This window comes from Ranitomeya imitator, chromosome 6, assembly GCF_032444005.1.
Source record: "Ranitomeya imitator isolate aRanImi1 chromosome 6, aRanImi1.pri, whole genome shotgun sequence".
Classification (NCBI taxonomy): domain Eukaryota; kingdom Metazoa; phylum Chordata; class Amphibia; order Anura; family Dendrobatidae; genus Ranitomeya; species Ranitomeya imitator.
This window is the reverse complement of record NC_091287.1, coordinates 571212085-571231742: the sequence shown is the minus strand read 5'-3', so window position 1 is coordinate 571231742 and position 19658 is coordinate 571212085. Positions and strand designations below refer to the sequence as shown.

Here is a 19658-nt window from a genome sequence, read left to right as displayed (position 1 = left end):
GTGATGTCCTCAAACGAAGTCTAGAAAATCACGGTCCAGCTTCTGGGGGCAACGGGCGGTCATCGGTTTTGCCTGCTCAGCCCCTAGTCCATAAATCTATGCAAAAGAAGTGGGGAGCTCTGCAGGAGTCTCTGTCCACCACGTGTGCTGCTGCACGTCTGTCAGTGATGTTGAACGCACCTCCAGGTCCTGCCACTGGCACCCGCTACTCTGTGCGAGCACTGCACTCTGTCTAGCCAGGCGCGCGGAGCACTGCACACACCCTGCCTCAAAGGAGCATCCGTGCAAGTTCTGCCCGGGCACGACTACGCGCTGCGGAGAACGCCGCACACCTTCCTCCTCTGTCACTGCCGGCAGGAAACTGACCGCTCTGTCCAGTGTTTCCTGTACACTGCCTGGCTTAGCCACCCCCATCTACCCAGGTCATGGGACCTGTCCAGTCCCCATTCTTTCCCCCGGGCAACGCTGGATGCAGCCTCGACCATTCCGGACCCAGGATTGACGCAGGTACCCGCAGCCTGGTCTTCCTCCTTACATGGTCGGCACTAAACGACCCTCAATTGATAAATCATTATCAATCACCAGTCCTTTCATAGAATCCTAGAATGTTAGAGTTGGACCTCCTGGGTCGTCGTGTCCAACCCTCTTCTCAATGCACGATTCTCTAAACCATCTCAGACAGATGTCTGTCCAGCCTCTGTGTGAAGACTTCCATGGAAGGAGAACTCACCACCTCTCGTGGCCGCCTGTTCCACTCATTGATCACCATCACTGTCAAAAAGTTTTTTCTAATATCTAATCTGTGTCTCCTCCCATTCAGTTTCATCCCATTGCTTCTCCTGTTTCTGAGACTGATGATCCCTCTACACTGACAGCCCTTCAGATATTTGTAGACAGTGTAGTGCAGCAGTGTTCACACAGTGCGACACATAGGCAGCGACCACAGAAAGTTCAACATAAAACGTCTTTATTCAGAAAACCAACAAAAACAGGTAAGTTATATCCTCCGATCCGCAGCCATGTCCTCAAAACAATTCGTATCCAGCCCTGTTCCTGTGGACAACTGCCCCGCCGTATCTCTAGGGTGCATCAGAAACGTTGCTCTGCATTAACCTCACACAGGCCTGCATTGCACAGAGCCTCCTGCTCTGCAGCTTGAAAAACAAAAACTCACCCACCAAAGACAAAACTGAGAGTATAAATGGGAATTGCGGACACAAAGCCACTCCCAAAACCCAAAGTAGAGGGAGGGATTCGCCCCACTACCAAACCTGCAAATCCTTCCAATAATAAAAGCCCATGTGGGATTTTCCTACAATCTGACTTGGTCATCTACTTTGACCAAATCCACACTCCCTTTTCCTCTGCCTTGTAATCATAGTACGCTCCTGGGGGACACATACCGACCCTTGACTAGGATCACCCTCAATGCCTCACAACAGCGATTAAGTCTCTTCTCCGCCTTCTTTTTTGCAGCTAAACATTCCCAGATCCTTTAACCGTTCCTTGTAGGACATACTTCGCAGTCCGCTCACCATCCTGGTCGCTCTTCTCTGAGCTTACTCAGTCCGTATTTACTGCAGTATGTCTGTTTATACAGGCACCAGCAGCTCATGTGCCTCCCCCCCACCAGCAGCTCATGTGCCCCCGCATAAGAACATGGCCACCACGTTTCGCTGCAGGCACCATGTCGTTTTCTAAATTAATTTTTCTAGATGTCGGGTGCCTCTAGTGAGACCTGGTGAGGGGGAGGCACATGAGCTGATGGTGGTAGGGGGGGACATGAGCTGCTGGTGGGGGGGAGACACATGAGCTGCTGGTGAGGGGGAGGCACATGAGCTGATGGTGGTAGGGGGGAACATGAGCTGCTGGTGGGGGGGAGACACATGAGCTGCTGGTGAGGGGGAGGCACATGAGTTGTCGGGGGAGACATGAACTGGTGTTGTGGGGGGGACACATGAGCTGCTGGTGTCAGGGGGGTACACATGAGCTGCTGGTGTCAGGGGGGGAAACATGAGCTGCTGGTGTCAGGGGGGGACACATGAGCTGCTGGTGTCAGGGGGGGAAACATGAGCTGCTGGTGTCAGGGGGGGACACATGAGCTGCTGGTGTCGGGGGGGGACACATGAGCTGCTGGTGTCGGGGGGGAACATGAGCTGCTGGTGTCAGGGGGGACACATGAGCTGCTGGTGTCGGGGGGGGACACATGAGCTGCTGGTGTCGGGGGGGGACACATGAGCTGCTGGTGTCGGGGGGGGACACATGAGCTGCTGGTGTCGGGGGAAACATGAGCTGCTGGTGTCAGGGGGGACACATGAGCTGCTGGTGTCGGGGGGGGACACGAACGAGCTGCTGGTGTCAGGGGGGGACACATGAGCTGCTGGTGTCAGGGGGGGACACATGAGCTGCTGGTGTCGGGGGGACACATGAACTGCTGGTGTCGGGGGGGGGACACATGAGCTGCTGGTGTCGGGGGGGACACATGAGCTGCTGGTGTCGGGGGGGGGGAACACATGAGCTGCTGGTGTCGGGGGGGGAGGGACATGAGCTGCTGGTGTCGGGAAGGGGACACATGAGCTGCTGGTGTCGGGGGGGACACATGAGCTGCTGGTGTTGGGGGGGACACATGAGCTGCTGGTGTCGGGGGGGGGACACATGAGCTGCTGGTGTCGGGGGGGACACATGAGCTGCTGGTGTCGGGGGGGGGGACACATGAGCTGCTGGTGTCGGGGGGGGGGGACACATGAGCTGCTGGTGTCGGGGGGGACACATGAGCTGCTGGTGTCGGGGGGGGGACACATGAGCTGCTGGTGTCGGGGACACATGAGCTGCTGGTGTCGGGGGGGGGGACACATGAGCTGCTGGTGTCGGGGGGGGGGGACACATGAGCTGCTGGTGTCGGGGGGGACACATGAGCTGCTGGTGTCGGGGGGGACACATGAGCTGCTGGTGTCGGGGGGGACACATGAGCTGCTGGTGTCGGGGGGGACACATGAGCTGCTGGTGTCGGGGGGGGGGACACATGAGCTGCTGGTGTCGGGGGGGGACACATGAGCTGCTGGTGTCGGGGGGGGGGACACATGAGCTGCTGGTGTCGGGGGGGACACATGACCTGCTGGTGTCAGGGGGGGACACATGAGCTGCTGGTGTCAGGGGGGGACACATGAGCTGCTGGTGTCGGGGGGACACATGAACTGCTGGTGTCGGGGGGGGACACATGAGCTGCTGGTGTCGGGGGGGGGACACATGAACTGCTGGTGTCGGGGGGGACGACACATGAGCTGCTGGTGTCGGGGGGGGGACACATGAGCTGCTGGTGTCGGGGGGGGGACACATGAACTGCTGGTGTCGGTGGGGGGACACATGAGCTGCTGGTGTCGGGGGGGGACACATGAGCTGCTGGTGTCGGGGGGGGACACATGAGCTGCTGGTGTCGGGGGGGACACATGAGCTGCTGGTGTCGGGGGGGGGGGGGGGGACACAGTTACATAGTTATTAAGGTTGAAGGAAGACTATATGTCCATCTAGTTCAACCCATAGGCTAACCTAACATGTTGATCCAGAGGAAGGCAAAAAAAAACCCATGTGCAAAGAGTAAGCTCCACATTGGGGAAAAAAATTCCTTCCCGACTCCACATACGGCAATCAGACTAGTTCCCTGGATCAACGCCCTATCAAGGAATCTAGTGTATATACCCTGTAACATTATACTTTTCCAGAAAGGTATCCAGTCCCCTCTTAAATTTAAGTAATGAATCACTCATTACAACATCATACGGCAGAGAGTTCCATAGTCTCACTGCTCTTACAGTAAAGAATCCGCGTCTGTTATTATGCTTAAACCTTTTTTCCTCCAAACGTAGAGGATGCCCCCTTGTCCCTGTTTCAGGTCTATGATTAAAAAGATCATCAGAAAGGTCTTTGTACTGTCCCCTCATATATTTATACATTAAAATGAGATCACCCCTTAGTCTTCGTTTTTCCAAACTAAATAGAGCCAAGTGTAATAACCTATCTTGGTATTGCAGACCCCCCAGTCCTCTAATAACCTTGGTCGCTCTTCTCTGCACCCGCTCCAGTTCAGCTATGTCTTTCTTATACACCGGAGACCAGAACTGTGCACAGTATTCTAAGTGTGGTCGCACTAGTGACTTGTATAGAGGTAAAATTATATTCTCCTCATGAGCATCTATGCCTCTTTTAATGCATCCCATTATTTTATTTGCCTTTGTAGCAGCTGCCTGACACTGGCCCCTGAATATAAGTTTGTCATCCACCCATACACCCAGGTCTTTTTCATTGACGGTTTTGCCCAGAGTTTTAGAATTAAGCACATAATTATACATCTTATTACTTCTACCCAAGTGCATGACCTTACATTTATCCCCATTAAAGCTCATTTGCCATTTATCAGCCCAAGCTTCTAGTTTACATAAATCATCCTGTAATATAAAATTGTCCTCCTCTGTATTGATTACCCTGCAGAGTTTAGTGTCATCTGCAAATATTGAAATTCTACTCTGAATGCCCCCTACAAGGTCATTAATAAATATGTTAAAAAGAAGAGGGCCCAATACTGACCCCTGTGGCACCCCACTGCTAACCGCTACCCAGTCCGAGTGTGCTCCATTAATAACCACCCTTTGTTTCCTATCCCTGAGCCAGCTCTCAACCCACTTACACATATTTTCCCCTATCCCCATTATTCTCATTTTATGTATCAACCTTTTGTGTGGCACCGTATCAAAAGCTTTTGAAACGTCCATATACACTACGTCCACTGGGTTCCCTTGGTCCAATCCGAAACTTACCTCTTCATAGTAACATAGTAACATAGTTAGTAAGGCCGAAAAAAGACATTTGTCCATCCAGTTCAGCCTATATTCCATCATAATAAATCCCCAGATCTACGTCCTTCTACAGAACCTAATAATTGTATGATACAATATTGTTCTGCTCCAGGAAGACATCCAGGCCTCTCTTGAACCCCTCGACTGAGTTCGCCATCACCACCTCCTCAGGCAAGCAATTCCAGATTCTCACTGCCCTAACAGTAAAGAATCCTCTTCTATGTTGGTGGAAAAACCTTCTCTCCTCCAGACGCAAAGAATGCCCCCTTGTGCCCGTCACCTTCCTTGGTATAAACAGATCCTCAGCGAGATATTTGTATTGTCCCCTTATATACTTATACATGGTTATTAGATCGCCCCTCAGTCGTCTTTTTTCTAGACTAAATAATCCTAATTTCGCTAATCTATCTGGGTATTGTAGTTCTCCCATCCCCTTTATTAATTTTGTTGCCCTCCTTTGTACTCTCTCTAGTTCCATTACATCCTTCCTGAGCACCGGTGCCCAAAACTGGACACAGTACTCCATGTGCGGTCTAACTAGGGATTTGTACAGAGGCAGTATAATGCTCTCATTATGTGTATCCAGACCTCTTTTAATGCACCCCATGATCCTGTTTGCCTTGGCAGCTGCTGCCTGGCACTGGCTGCTCCAGGTAAGTTTATCATTAACTAGGATCCCCAAGTCCTTCTCCCTGTCAGATTTACCCAGTGGTTTCCCGTTCAGTGTGTAATGGTGATATTGATTCCCTCTTCCCATGTGTATAACCTTACATTTATCATTGTTAAACCTCATCTGCCACCTTTCAGCCCAAGTTTCCAACTTATCCAGATCCATCTGTAGCAGAATACTATCTTCTCTTGTATTAACTGCTTTACATAGTTTTGTATCATCTGCAAATATCGATATTTTACTGTGTAAACCTTCTACCAGATCATTAATGAATATGTTGAAGAGAACAGGTCCCAATACTGACCCCTGCGGTACCCCACTGGTCACAGCGACCCAGTTAGAGACTATACCATTTATAACCACCCTCTGCTTTCTATCACTAAGCCAGTTACTAACCCATTTACACACATTTTCCCCCAGACCAAGCATTCTCATTTTGTGTACCAACCTCTTGTGCGGCACGGTATCAAACGCTTTGGAAAAATCGAGATATACCACGTCCAATGACTCACCGTGGTCCAGCCTATAGCTTACCTCTTCATAAAAACTGATCAGATTGGTTTGACAGGAGCGATTTCTCATAAACCCATGCTGATATGGAGTTAAACAGTTATTCTCATTGAGATAATCCAGAATAACATCCCTCAGAAACCCTTCAAATATTTTACCAACAATAGAGGTTAGACTTACTGGCCTATAATTTCCAGGTTCACTTTTAGAGCCCTTTTTGAATATTGGCACCACATTTGCTATGCGCCAGTCCTGCGGAACAGACCCTGTCGCTATAGAGTCACTAAAAATAAGAAATAATGGTTTATCTATTACATTACTTAGTTCTCTTAGTACTCGTGGGTGTATGCCATCCGGACCCGGAGATTTATCTATTTTAATCTTATTTAGCCGGTTTCGCACCTCTTCTTGGGTTAGATTGGTGACCCTTAATATAGGGTTTTCAGTGTTTCTTGGGATTTCACCTAGCATTTCATTTTCCACCGTGAATGCCGTGGAGAAGAAGGTGTTTAATATGTTAGCTTTTTCCTCGTCATCTACAACCATTCTTTCCTCACTATTTTTTAAGGGGCCTACATTTTCAGTTTTTATTCTTTTACTATTGATATAGTTGAAGAACAGTTTGGGATTAGTTTTACTCTCCTTAGCAATGTGCTTCTCTGTTTCCTTTTTGGCAGCTTTAATTAGTTTTTTAGATAAAGTATTTTTCTCCCTATAGTTTTTTAGAGCTTCAATGGTGCCATCCTGCTTTAGTAGTGCAAATGCTTTCTTTTTACTGTTAATTGCCTGTCTTACTTCTTTGTTTAGCCACATTGGGTTTTTCCTATTTCTAGTCCTTTTATTCCCACAAGGTATAAACCGCTTACACTGCCTATTTAGGATGTTCTTAAACATTTCCCATTTATTATCTGTATTCTTATTTCTGAGGATATTGTCCCAGTCTACCAGATTAAGGGCATCTCTAAGCTGGTCAAACTTTGCCTTCCTAAAGTTCAATGTTTTTGTGACTCCCTGACAAGTCCCCCTAGTGAAAGACAGGTGAAACTGCACAATATTGTGGTCGCTATTTCCTAAATGCCCAACCACCTGCAGATTTGTTATTCTGTCAGGTCTATTAGATAGTATTAGGTCTAAAAGTGCTGCTCCTCTGGTTGGATTCTGCACCAATTGTGAAAGATAATTTTTCTTGGTTATTAACAGAAACCTGTTGCCTTTATGGGTTTCACAGGTTTCTGTTTCCCAGTTAATATCCGGGTAGTTAAAGTCCCCCATAACCAGGACCTCATTATGGGTTGCAGCTTCATCTATCTGCTTTAGAAGTAGACTTTCCATGCTTTCTGTTATATTTGGGGGTTTGTAACAGACCCCAATGAGAATTTTGTTACCATTTTTCCCTCCATGAATTTCAACCCATATGGACTCTACATCCTCATTCCCTTCGCTAATATCCTCCCTTAACCCCTTTACCCCCAAGGGTGGTTTGCACGTTAATGACCGGGCCAATTTTTACAATTCTGACCACTGTCCCTTTATGAGGTTATAACTCTGGAACGCTTCAATGGATCCTGGTGATTCTGACATTGTTTTCTCGTGACATATTGTACTTCATGACAATGGTAAAAATTATTTGATAGTACCTGCGTTTATTTGTGAAAAAAACGGAAATTTGGCGAAAATTATGAAAATTTCGCAATTTTCCAACTTTGAATTTTTATGCAATTAAATCACAGAGATATGTCACACAAAATACTTAATAAGTAACATTTCCCACATGTCTACTTTACATCAGCACAATTTTGGAACCAAAATTTTTTTTTGTTAGGGAGTTATAAGGGTTAAAAGTTGACCAGCAATTTCTCATATCTACAACACCATTTTATTTTAGGGACCACATCTCATTTGAAGTCATTTTGAGGGGTCTATATGATAGAAAATACCCAAGTGTGACACCATTCTAAAAACTACACCCCTCAAGGTGCTCAAAACCATATTCAAGAAGTTTATTAACCCTTCTGGTGCTTCACAGGAATTTTTTGAATGTTTAAATAAAAATGAACATTTAACTTTTTTTCACAAAAAATGTAATTCAGCTCCAATTTGTTTTATTTTACCAAGGGTAACAGGAGAAAATGGACCCCAAACATTGTTGTACAATTTGTCCTGAGTATGCCAATACCCCACATGTGGGGGTAAACCACTGTTTGGGCGCATGGCAGAGCTCGGAAGCGAAGGAGTGCCATTTGACTTTTCAATGCAAAATTGACTGGAATTGAGATGGGACGCCATGTTTCGTTTGGAGAGCCCCTGATGTGGCTAAACATTGAAACCCCCCACAAGTGACACCATTTTGGAAAGTAGACCCCCTAAGGAACTTATCTAGAGGTGTGGTGAGCACTTTGACCCAACAAGTGCTTCACAGAAGTTTATAATGTAGAACCGTAAAAATAAAAAATCATATTTTTTCACAAAAATTATCTTTTCGCCCCCAATTTTTTATTTTCCCAAGGGTAAGAGAAGAAATTGGACCCCAAAAGTTGTTGTACAATTTGTCCTGAGTACGCTGATAGCCCATATGTGGGGGTAAACCACTGTTTGGGCGGATGGGAGAGCTCGGAAGGGAAGGAGCGCCGTTTGACTTTTCAATGCAAAATTGACAGCAATTGAGATGGGACATCATGTTGCGTTTGAAGAGCCACTGATGTGCCTAAACATTGAAACCCCCCACAAGTGACACCATTTTGGAAAGTAGACCCCCTAAGGAACTTATCTAGAGGTGTGGTGAGCACTTTGACCCACCAAGTGCTTCACAGAAGTTTATAATGTAGAACCGTAAAAATAAAAAATCATATTTTTTCACAAAAATTATCTTTTTGCCCCCAATTTTTTATTTTCCCAAGGGTAAGAGAAGAAATTGGACCCCAAAAGTTGTTGTACAATTTGTCCTGAGTACGCGGATACCCCATATGTGGGGGTAAACCACTGTTTGGGTGGATGGGAGAGCTCGGAAGGGAAGGAGCGCCGTTTGACTTTTCAAAGCAAAATTGACAGGAATTGAGATGGGACGCCATGTTGCGTTTGAAGAGCCACTGATGTGCCTAAACATTGAAACCCCCCACAAATGACACCATTTTGGAAAGTAGACCCCCTAAGGAACTTATCTAGAGGTGTGGTGAGCACTTTGACCCACCAAGTGCTTCACAGAAGTTTATAATGCAGAGCCGTAAAAATAAAACAAAATTTTTTTCCCACAAAAATTATTTTTTTAGCCCCCAGTTTTGTATTTTCCTGAGGGTAACAGGAGAAATTGGACCCCAAAATTTGTTGCCCAATTTGTCCTGAGTGCGATGATACACCATATGTGGGGGGAACCACTGTTTGGGCACATGGGAGGGCTCAGAAGGGAAGGAGTGCCATTTGAATGCAGACTTAGATGGAATGGTCTGCAGGTGTCACATTGCGTTTGCAGAGCCCCTAATGTACCTAAACAGTAGAAACCCCCCACAAGTGACACCATTTTGGAAAGTAGACCCCCTTAGGAACTTATCTAGATGTGTGCTGAGCGCTTTGACCCACCAAGGGCTTCACAGAAGTTTATAATGGAGAGCCGTAAAAATAAAACAAAAATTTTTTCCCACAAAAATTATTTTTTAGCCCCCAGTTTTGTATTTTTCCGAGGGTAAAAGGAGAAATTCGACCCCACAATTTGTTGTCCAATTTGTCCTGAGTGCGCTGATACCCCATATGTGGGGGGGAACCACTGTTTGGGCGCATGGGAGGGCTCGGAAGGGAAGGAGCTCCATTTGGAATGAGGACTTAGATGGAATGGTCTGCAGGTGTCACATTGCATTTGCAGAGCCCCTAATGTACCTAAACAGTAGAAACCTCCCACAAGTGACACCATTTTGGAAACTAGACCCCCTAAGGAACTCATCTAGATGTGTTGTGATAGCTTTGAACCCCCAAGTGTTTCACTACAGTTTGTAACGCAGAGCCGTGAAAATTAAAAAAAAAAATCTTTCCCCCCAAAATTATTTTTTAGCCCCCAGTTTTGTATTTTCCCGAGGGTAAGAGGAGAAATTCGACCCCAAAAGTTGTTGTCCAATTTGTCCTGAGTACGCTGATACCCCGTATGTTGGGGGAAACCAACGTTTGAGCGCATGGCAGAGCTCGGAAGGGAAGGAGCGCCATTTGGAATGCAGACTTAGATGGAATGGTCTGCAGACGTCACATTGCATTTGCAGAACCCCTAATGTACCTAAACAGTAGAAACCCCCCACAAGTGACCCCATATTGGAAACTATACCCCCCAGGGAACTAATCTAGATGTGTTGTGAGAACTTTGAACCCCCAAGTGTTTCACTACAGTTTATAACGCAGAGCCGTGAAAATAAAAAATCTTTTTTTTCCCACAAAAAATATGTTTTAGCCCCGAGTTTTGTATTTTCCCAAGGGTAGCAGGAGAAATTGGACCCCAAAAGTTGTTGTCCTATTTGTCCTGAGTACGCTGATACCCCATATGTTGGGGTAAACCCCTGCTTGGGCACACGGGAGAGCTCGGAAGGGAAGAAGCACTGTTTTACTTTTTCAACGCAGAATTGGCTGGAATTGAGATCAGACGCCATGTCGCGTTTGGAGAGCCCCTGATGTGCCGAAACAGTGGAAACCCCCCCAATTATAACTGAAACCCTAATCCAAACACACCCCTAACCCTAATCCCAACAGTAACCCTAACCACACCTCTAACCCTGACACACCCCTAACCCTAATCCCAACCCTATTCCCAACCGTAAATGTAATCTAAACCCTAACTGTAACTTTAGCCCCAACCCAAACTGTAGCCCTAGCCCTAACCCTAGCCCTAACCCTAACCCTAGCCCTAGCCCTAACCCTAGCCCTAACCCTAACCCTAGCCCTAACCCTAGCCCTAACCCTAACCCTAGCCCTAACCCTAGCCCTAACCTTAGCCCTAACCCTAGCCCTAACCCTAGCCCTAACCCTAACCCTAGCCCTAGCCCTAACCCTAGCCCTAACCCTAGCCCTAGCCCTAGCCCTAACCCTAGCCCTAACCCTAGCCCTAACCCTAGCCCTAACTCTAACCCTAGCCCTAATGGGAAAATGGAAATAAATACATTTTTTTAATTTTTCCCTAACTAAGGGGGTGATGAAGGGGGGTTTGATTTACTTTTATAGCGGGTTTTTTAGCGGATTTTTATGATTGGCAGCCGTCACACACTGAAAGACGCTTTTTATTGCAAAAAATATTTTTTGCGTTACCACATTTTGAGAGCTATAATTTTTCTATATTCTGGTCCACAGAGTCATGTGAGGTCTTGGTTTTTGCGGGACGAGTTGATGTTTTTATTGGTAACATTTTCGGGCACGTGACATTTTTTGATCGCTTTTTATTCCGATTTTTGTGAGGCAGAATGACCAAAAACCAGCTATTCATGAATTTCTTTTGGGGGAGGCGTTTATACCGTTCCGCGTTTGGTAAAATTGATGAAGCAGTTTTATTCTTCGGGTCAGTACGATTACAGCGACACCTCATTTATATCATTTTTTTATGTTTTGGCGCTTTTATACGATAAAAACTATTTTATAGAAAAAATAATTATTTTTGCATCGCTTTATTCTCAGGACTATAACTTTTTTATTTTTTTGCTGATGATGCTGTATGGCGGCTCGTTTTTTGCGGGACAAGATGACGTTTTCAGCGGTACCATGGTTAGTTATATCTGTCTTTTTGATCGCGTGTTATTCCACTTTTTGTTCGGCGGTATGATTATCAAGCGTTGTTTTTTGCCTCGTTTTTTTTTTTTTTTTCTTACGGTGTTTACTGAAGGGGTTAACTAGTGGGCCAGTTTTATAGGTCGGGCCGTTACGGACGCGGCGATACTAAATATGTGTACTTTTATTGTTTTGTTTTTTTTATTTAGATAAAGAAATGTATTTATGGGAATAATATTTTTTTTTTTTTTTTCATTATTTTGGAATATTTTTTTTTATTTTTTTTTACACATTTGAAATTTTTTTTTTTACTTTTTTACTTTGTCCCAGGGGGGGACATCACAGATCAGTGATCTGACAGTTTGCACAGCACTCTGTCAGATCACTGATCTGATAGGAGTGCAGGCTGCTTCACAGTGCCTGCTCTGAGCAGGCTCTGTGAAGCCACCTCCCTCCCTGCAGGACCCGGATCCGCGGCCATCTTGGATCCGGGGCTGGAGGGAGCAGGGAGGGAGGTGAGACCCTCGCAGCAACGCGATCACATCGCGTTGCTGCGGGGGGCTCAGGGAAGCCCGCAGGGAGCCCCCTCCCTGCGCGGTGCTTCCCTGTACCGCCGGCACATCGCGATCATCTTTGATCGCGGTGTGCCGGGGGTTAATGTGCCGGGGGCGGTCCGTGACCGCTCCTGGCACATAGTGCCGGATGTCAGCTGCGATAAACAGCTGACACCCGGCCGCGATCGGCGGCGCTCCCCCCGTGAGCGCTGCCGATCGCACATGACGTACTATTGCGTCCTTGGGAAGTAAAGCCCACCCCACATGGACGCAATAGTACGTCTAATGGCAGAAAGGGGTTAAAGTGGACTTTAGACAAGACTTTACATAGAGACAAACCCCTCCTCCTCTCCGATTTTTACGATCCTTTCTAAACAGACTGTAACCCTGTAAGTTAACTGCCCAGTCATAGCTTTCATCTAACCATGTCTCGGTTATTCCCACTATGTCAAAGTTACCTGATCAACCTAGTCATAGAAACTGACCTAGTCATAGAAACTGATCAAATTAGTCTGACATGAACGGTCCCTAGTAAACCCGTGCTGATACTGGGTCATGAGGTTATTCCTCTTCAGATACTCCAGTATAGCGTCCCTTAGAATGCCCTCCAGGATTTTACCCACAGTAGAGGTTAAGCTTACTGGCCTATAATTTCTGAGTTCAGTTTTTGTTCCCTTTTTGAATATTGGCACCACATTTGCTATACGCCAGTCCTGTGGCACAGACCCTGTTATTATGGAGTCTTTAAAGATTAAAAATAATGGTCTATCGATGACTGTACTTAATTCCTGCAGTACTCGGGGGTGGATCCCATCCGGGCCCGGAGATTTGTCAATTTTAGTGATTTTTAGACGCCGCCGCACTTCCTGCTGGGTTAAGCAGGTGACATTTAATTGGGAATTTTTATCACTAGTCATTTTGTCGCCATGGGATTTTCTTGTGTAAATACTGATGAAAAAAAGTCATTTAGCATATTGGCTTTTTCCTCATCCTCATCCACCATCTCACCCAGCCTATTTTTAAGGGGCCAACACTATCATTTTTTAGTTTCTTACTATTTATGTAGTTAAAGAATATTTTAGGATTATTTTTACTCTCTCTGGCAATGAGTCTCTCTGTCTCAATCTTTGCTGCCTTGATTTGCTTTTTACAGAATTTATTTAATTTTCTGTATTTATTTAATGCCTCCTCACTACCTACTTCCTTTAATTCTCTAAATGCTTTCTTTTTGTCCCTTATTGCGCCCCTTACAGCTCTATTTAGCCATATTGGTTTCCTCCTATTTCTAATATGTTTATTCCCATACGGTATATACTGTGCACAGGTCCTATCCAGGATGCTAATAAACGTATCCCATTTTCTCTGTGTATTTTTGTGTCTCAGGATATCGTCCCAGTTAATTGCACCAAGATCCTCTCTCATCCATTGGAAATTTGCCCTCCTGAAGTTTAGTGTCCTTGTAACCCCTCTACTAATAAACCATTATTTCTTATTTTTAGGGACTCTATAGAGACAGGGTCTGTTCCGCAGGATTGGCGCATAGCAAATGTGGTGCCAATATTCAAAAAGGGCTCTAAAAGTGAACCTGGAAATTATAGGCCAGTAAGTCTAACCTCTATTGTTGGTAAAATATTTGAAGGGTTTCTGAGGGACGTTATTCTGGATTATCTCAATGAGAATAACTGTGTAACTCCATATCAGCATGGGTTTATGAGAAATCGCTCCTGTCAAACCAATCTAATCAGTTTTTATGAAGAGGTAAGCTATAGACTGGACCACGGTGAGTCATTGGACGTGGTATATCTCGATTTTTCCAAAGCGTTTGATACCGTGCCGCACAAGAGGTTGGTACACAAAATGAGAATGCTTGGTCTGGGGGAAAATGTGTGTAAATGGGTTAGTAACTGGCTTAGTGATAGAAAGCAGAGGGTGGTTATAAATGGTATAGTCTCTAACTGGGTCGCTGTGACCAGTGGGGTACCGCAGGGGTCAGTATTGGGACCTGTTCTCTTCAACATATTCATTAATGATCTGGTAGAAGGTTTACACAGTAAAATATCGATATTTGCAGATGATACAAAACTATGTAAAGCAGTTAATACAAGAGAAGATAGTATTCTGCTACAGATGGATCTGGATAAGTTGGAAACTTGGGCTGAAAGGTGGCAGATGAGGTTTAACAATGATAAATGTAAGGTTATACACATGGGAAGAGGGAATCAATATCACCATTACACACTGAACGGGAAACCACTGGGTAAATCTGACAGGGAGAAGGACTTGGGGATCCTAGTTAATGATAAACTTACCTGGAGCAGCCAGTGCCAGGCAGCAGCTGCCAAGGCAAACAGGATCATGGGGTGCATTAAAAGAGGTCTGGATACACATGATGAGAGCATTATACTGCCTCTGTACAAATCCCTAGTTAGACCGCACATGGAGTACTGTGTCCAGTTTTGGGCACCGGTGCTCAGGAAGGATATAATGGAACTAGAGAGAGTACAAAGGAGGGCAACAAAATTAATAAAGGGGATGGGAGAACTACAATACCCAGATAGATTAGCGAAATTAGGATTATTTAGTCTAGAAAAAAGACGACTGAGGGGCGATCTAATAACCATGTATAAGTATATAAGGGGACAATACAAATATCTCGCTGAGGATCTGTTTATACCAAGGAAGGTGACGGGCACAAGGGGGCATTCTTTGCGTCTGGAGGAGAGAAGGTTTTTCCACCAACATAGAAGAGGATTCTTTACTGTTAGGGCAGTGAGAATCTGGAATTGCTTGCCTGAGGAGGTGGTGATGGCGAACTCAGTCGAGGGGTTCAAGAGAGGCCTGGATGTCTTCCTGGAGCAGAACAATATTGTATCATACAATTATTAGGTTCTGTAGAAGGACGTAGATCTGGGTATTTATTATGATGGAATATAGGCTGAACTGGATGGACAAATGTCTTTTTTCGGCCTTACTAACTATGTTACTATGTTACTATGAGTCCTGTAAGTGTCTGGGGTAACAGCATAATGTTCTAGAATAGTCTGTTTAATCTCCGCATACTCACAGTTCCCCCGAGGGTCCATAGCTCTATAGGCTGTGGCAGCTCCACCCTCTAGGAGCCCCACCAGATGTCGGACTCGCTCCCTTTCCGGGACTTCCATTAATCGACACTGATGCTCAAAGTCCTGGAAGAAGCCCTCAATGTCGCCTGCAGCCTCATTAAAAGGCTTGAAGTCTTTGCGGGACACTCTGGGAAGTTCCCTCATGGTGGGTGCTGGGGTTACAGTCTGGAGCTTCTAGCTGCTTCCAAAGCGATCTGCCTCTCCAGCAATGCCATCTCCTGAGCTCTGTGAATGGCTTCCCTCTCCCTCTCGTTGGCTCTGTGAATGGCCTCCCTCTCCTCGGCTCTGTGAATGGCCTCCCTCTCCCTCTCCTTGGCTCTGAATTTCCTCCCTCTCCTGAGCTCTGTGAATGGCCTCCCTCTTATCGTCTATGGTGGCCTCTTCTCCTAGCAATGCCAACTCCTCCTCGTACCACACAACCCACTGACTTTTTTGGGTATTTACCTCCGGCTGCCTTCTTTCCTCCATTTGCTGTGGGGATCCTTCCTCAGCGTAATCTTGCAGGCAAACTCCTTCCAAAGCCTCAATAAGCTGCTCCTTGGAGAGTCCCTTGTAGCTGACTCCCAGTTCACGGGCCTTTGTTTGTAGGTTCATCGCAGTCTAGTTCTTGTACTCTGCGGTGCTGGTTCCCGATGTTGATGGGCCTTTGTCCTCCATTCCTTCTGCTCTGATCCCACCGCTGCCAACCAGTTTGTGACGGGGTGTACGGCAGAGCAGGAAGGGACAACAGGCCGAGGGACGATCCAACGAGATTTATTAAAGCAGGGAGCATACAACATCAAATATCCATAATGTCCTTCAAGTCCACGAGAAGTCCACAATAAGTCCAAGTAAAGAAACAGATCTGGAGGTGCTTTCCAGTAATCCCGCACCCGATAAATGAAACAATAGTCCTTCCATGAGTCCAACAGAACAGATCCGGGGGCACCTCCCGATAATCCTTGTGCCAGCTAACAAAGCAATAGTCCACACGAGTCCAAGGGATCCCAAAACAATCTCACGAACGACGAGATATGTCCTCAGCTCAAGTCTCGCCCCGTTCGCTTCTGCAGTCACAGATGGACGTGGGGTCTTGCCTCAGCTAAGAATCCCCACTCCTTCTCCTTTAAGGATCAACTCACATCCGATCTCAAAAATAAGAATGGATTGTCTGAGCTCCTGGGATCAGCCCATGAAGGGGGATAGGGGTCACACCTTCTATACAATGGTTGGGTCCACCAGAAGATTCTAGACTGGTGGGCTCGGCTTAGTCTATCTAGTATGTACATTTGACTAGCCACCTGCTGTGAGGAAGAATGGCTATTCTTTCACTAGTGGTGTTGACAAAGCTTAATTACATTAGAGCTGAGGGCTGCAAGTATTGGGGGAAGGAGACATTGTTACAGGTGAACTCCCAGCACAAGAAAATACATAAATTACAGCTAATAGAAACCAGAGAACAGTTACATACATCAAATGGCATATTATTCAAATACAGGACAGGGCAAAAGTACAGATCATGACAATCAGAAAGTCACAGATGTGCTGCTTTAAAGTGACAGAGAAGATGCTGCTCTTACAGATCTTAATTCAAGGGAATGGAGCACACTCAGCAAATCAGGTGGTGCAGGCTGTACTTGGGAAGAACCCAATACCAGTCAAATAAGCGAGAAAACAGCCGCACTCTCTCGGGTTATAGCTTGCAAAGTGGTGTATTTATTCACATGTGTTTGACATTCAAATATATGTACACATACAGCAGGATAAGAAAAAAAAAAAGTGACGTTTCGACCCAGTTCCGGGTCTTTCTCAAACTGAGTAGCTGATACTGTTTGAAAGTTTGAAATTAGGTCCCAAAAGGGGCTCCTCTTGGTGTGGCGCTGGGGTATCCTGCTTCCTGGAAGTGGGCCTAATTGTGCTGTGTACGGACACGTCGTCATGCGGCGCCACTAGTGATCGCACACGGGCCACCATGTACGCGAGCTCTGACACTGGTCGTTTTCACCTCCATGTTCCTCAGATTGTCTGCTCCTCACTCTGCTGCTGCAAAACTTCCTGGCTGGTGTGATTACTACTGCAACCTTCACCCTAATGATGACCTGCACCCGGGCCGCTCACAGGAACGTACAGGTACTGAGCTGTGCACGGGAGGACGGGAGATCAGGGATCCCATACAGGGGCGGACATTAGAAATCAGGGATCCCATAAAGGGGCGGACATTAGAAATCAGGGATCCCATACAGGGACGGACATGAGAGATTCAGGATTCCATAAAGAAGAGGATATGAGAGATCAGAAATGTTATACAGGAAGGACATGAGAGATCAAGGATCTTGTACGGGGTGACGGCAATAATATTGGGGTTACACCGCTATACTGCAGTGTACGGGGTGACGGCAGTAATATTGGGGTTACGCCGCTATGCTTCAGTGTACAGGGGTGAAGGCAGTAATATAGGCATTACATTGTTACACCATACTTTGCTCACGATCTTCTCGTCTGCAGGCCAGTCACTACAGTCTTCTGTCTTCTCTGGAGGTTCTTGGTAAAGTGGTTTTCAGTGCGGTCTCGGGACTCCTGGTGGACTCTCTTGGTGTCTCTGCATCCTTCTCTCTCTTTATTATTCTCTCCTTCCTGCCACTCCTGCACCTCCAGAGACTCCCACCCAATCTACACTGAGCCCTCTATTTGTGATGACCTCACAGACCCTCCTGTGAATAGCTAGATGATACCACCACCAGATCGCTACCTGTAATGACATCACCACCAGATCGCTACCTGTAATGGCATCACCACCAGATCGCTACCTGTAATGGCATCACCACCAGATCTCTACCTGTGATGAAGTCACCACCAGATCTCTACCTGTAATGACATCACCACCAGATCTCTACCTGTAATGGCATCACCACCAGATCTCTACCTGTAATGGCATCACCACCAGATCTCTACCTGTGATGACATCACCATCAGATCGCTACTTGTGATGACATCATCACCAGTCCTCTACCTGTGATGACATCACCACCAGTCCTCTACCTGTGATGACGTTTTGCTAAGTATTCAAAGGGGTCGGATACGGCTTTAAGGAAGGCGATTCATTTATTATAATAATTAAATGATTACAGAAAATAGGAAATAGTGTGATATTACGTACACTTTTGCATAATATAAATCAGAAAGGTAAAGTATTTACACTGCGCACTACACAGGAAGTAAAACTTCACCAGTAGCACATCATCTGTTTGGGAACATCAGCTGTGAGAAGCAGAACAGCGAAGACAGAGAAATTCCTGGGATCCACACTGTGGCGTCACGGGGGTCCCTTTTTTAATCCACAAGTTAACAGGGCTTCTGTCTTAGCTGAAGTCTTCCCCAACTTATATCTTGTTTAGAAACAAATGCTTGCGTATCCAAATATTAGGCCGGGATCACACATAAACGAGATACGGCCGAGTCTCGGAGGTGAAATCCCTCCTCTGGCGCCGGCACTCCGGAGCACCGCGTGCAGCCGCACAGCAATACATGGAGCCGCACGCTCCGCTCCGGAGTGTCGGCGCCAGAGCTTGTTTTTAACCTGCGAGCCTCGGCCGTATCTCGCTGTGTGTGACTCCGGCCTTACACAAGCCCTACCAAGTTCTATTCGTCAGATATAGTATCCCTCTGTGTGAGTGGCAAGCTCTTCAGATGTCAATCAACATCGAAAAAATACATCACCGGATAAAACATGCCAAAGGTTCTCCTGGTACCAAATGATTTACCATACTACAAACCCGACATTTCTCACTAAACGTGGACAGTGAAACTATGCAGTAATTGGATGATACTATAAAGATACGCTTTCCCACTAAAGATTGATAAAGGAGCTATGCGGTCAGGGTGTTGGGATAGTTACAGAAAACACAAGGCTAACCTAAGCGGAACTGTTACTGTCTAATATCTTAAAGGTTCCTTAAAGACGCCACCAATATGGATTCCTGATGGCCATTAACATCCTAGTACTACAACCCACCCTTGGCCATCTGGAAACCATAGATATATGGATGATAATCCAAGGGAATAGCTTCAGCAGATGAACGGCACAGTGATATGAGAGAAGGAATACATTGTATACAGCAGGATAAAGCAAAACAAGCAGATTATAGCAAAAATTACTCCGAAAATATAGCGTAAATAACCAAAATCGAGCAACCAGGAAAATTACCAGTCCCACCATTTACCATTACTTTGTGTGATGTGATCAACG

At 46.1% G+C, this 19658-nt stretch overlaps 1 protein-coding gene across 1 annotated transcript in view; it reads left to right on the top strand.

The window, feature by feature from the left end:
• Positions 1 to 18551, top strand: part of MFSD3 (major facilitator superfamily domain containing 3) — a 73895-nt gene extending 55344 nt beyond the window's left edge. The window contains exons 5-6 of the mRNA XM_069732108.1: positions 17433 to 17542; positions 17918 to 18551. Coding sequence (XP_069588209.1) covers positions 17433 to 17542; positions 17918 to 18091 — 284 coding nt within the window. The 3' untranslated portion in view covers positions 18092 to 18551. The remainder of the gene's footprint in view (positions 1 to 17432; positions 17543 to 17917) is intronic.
• Positions 18552 to 19658: the final 1107 nt, after the last annotated feature.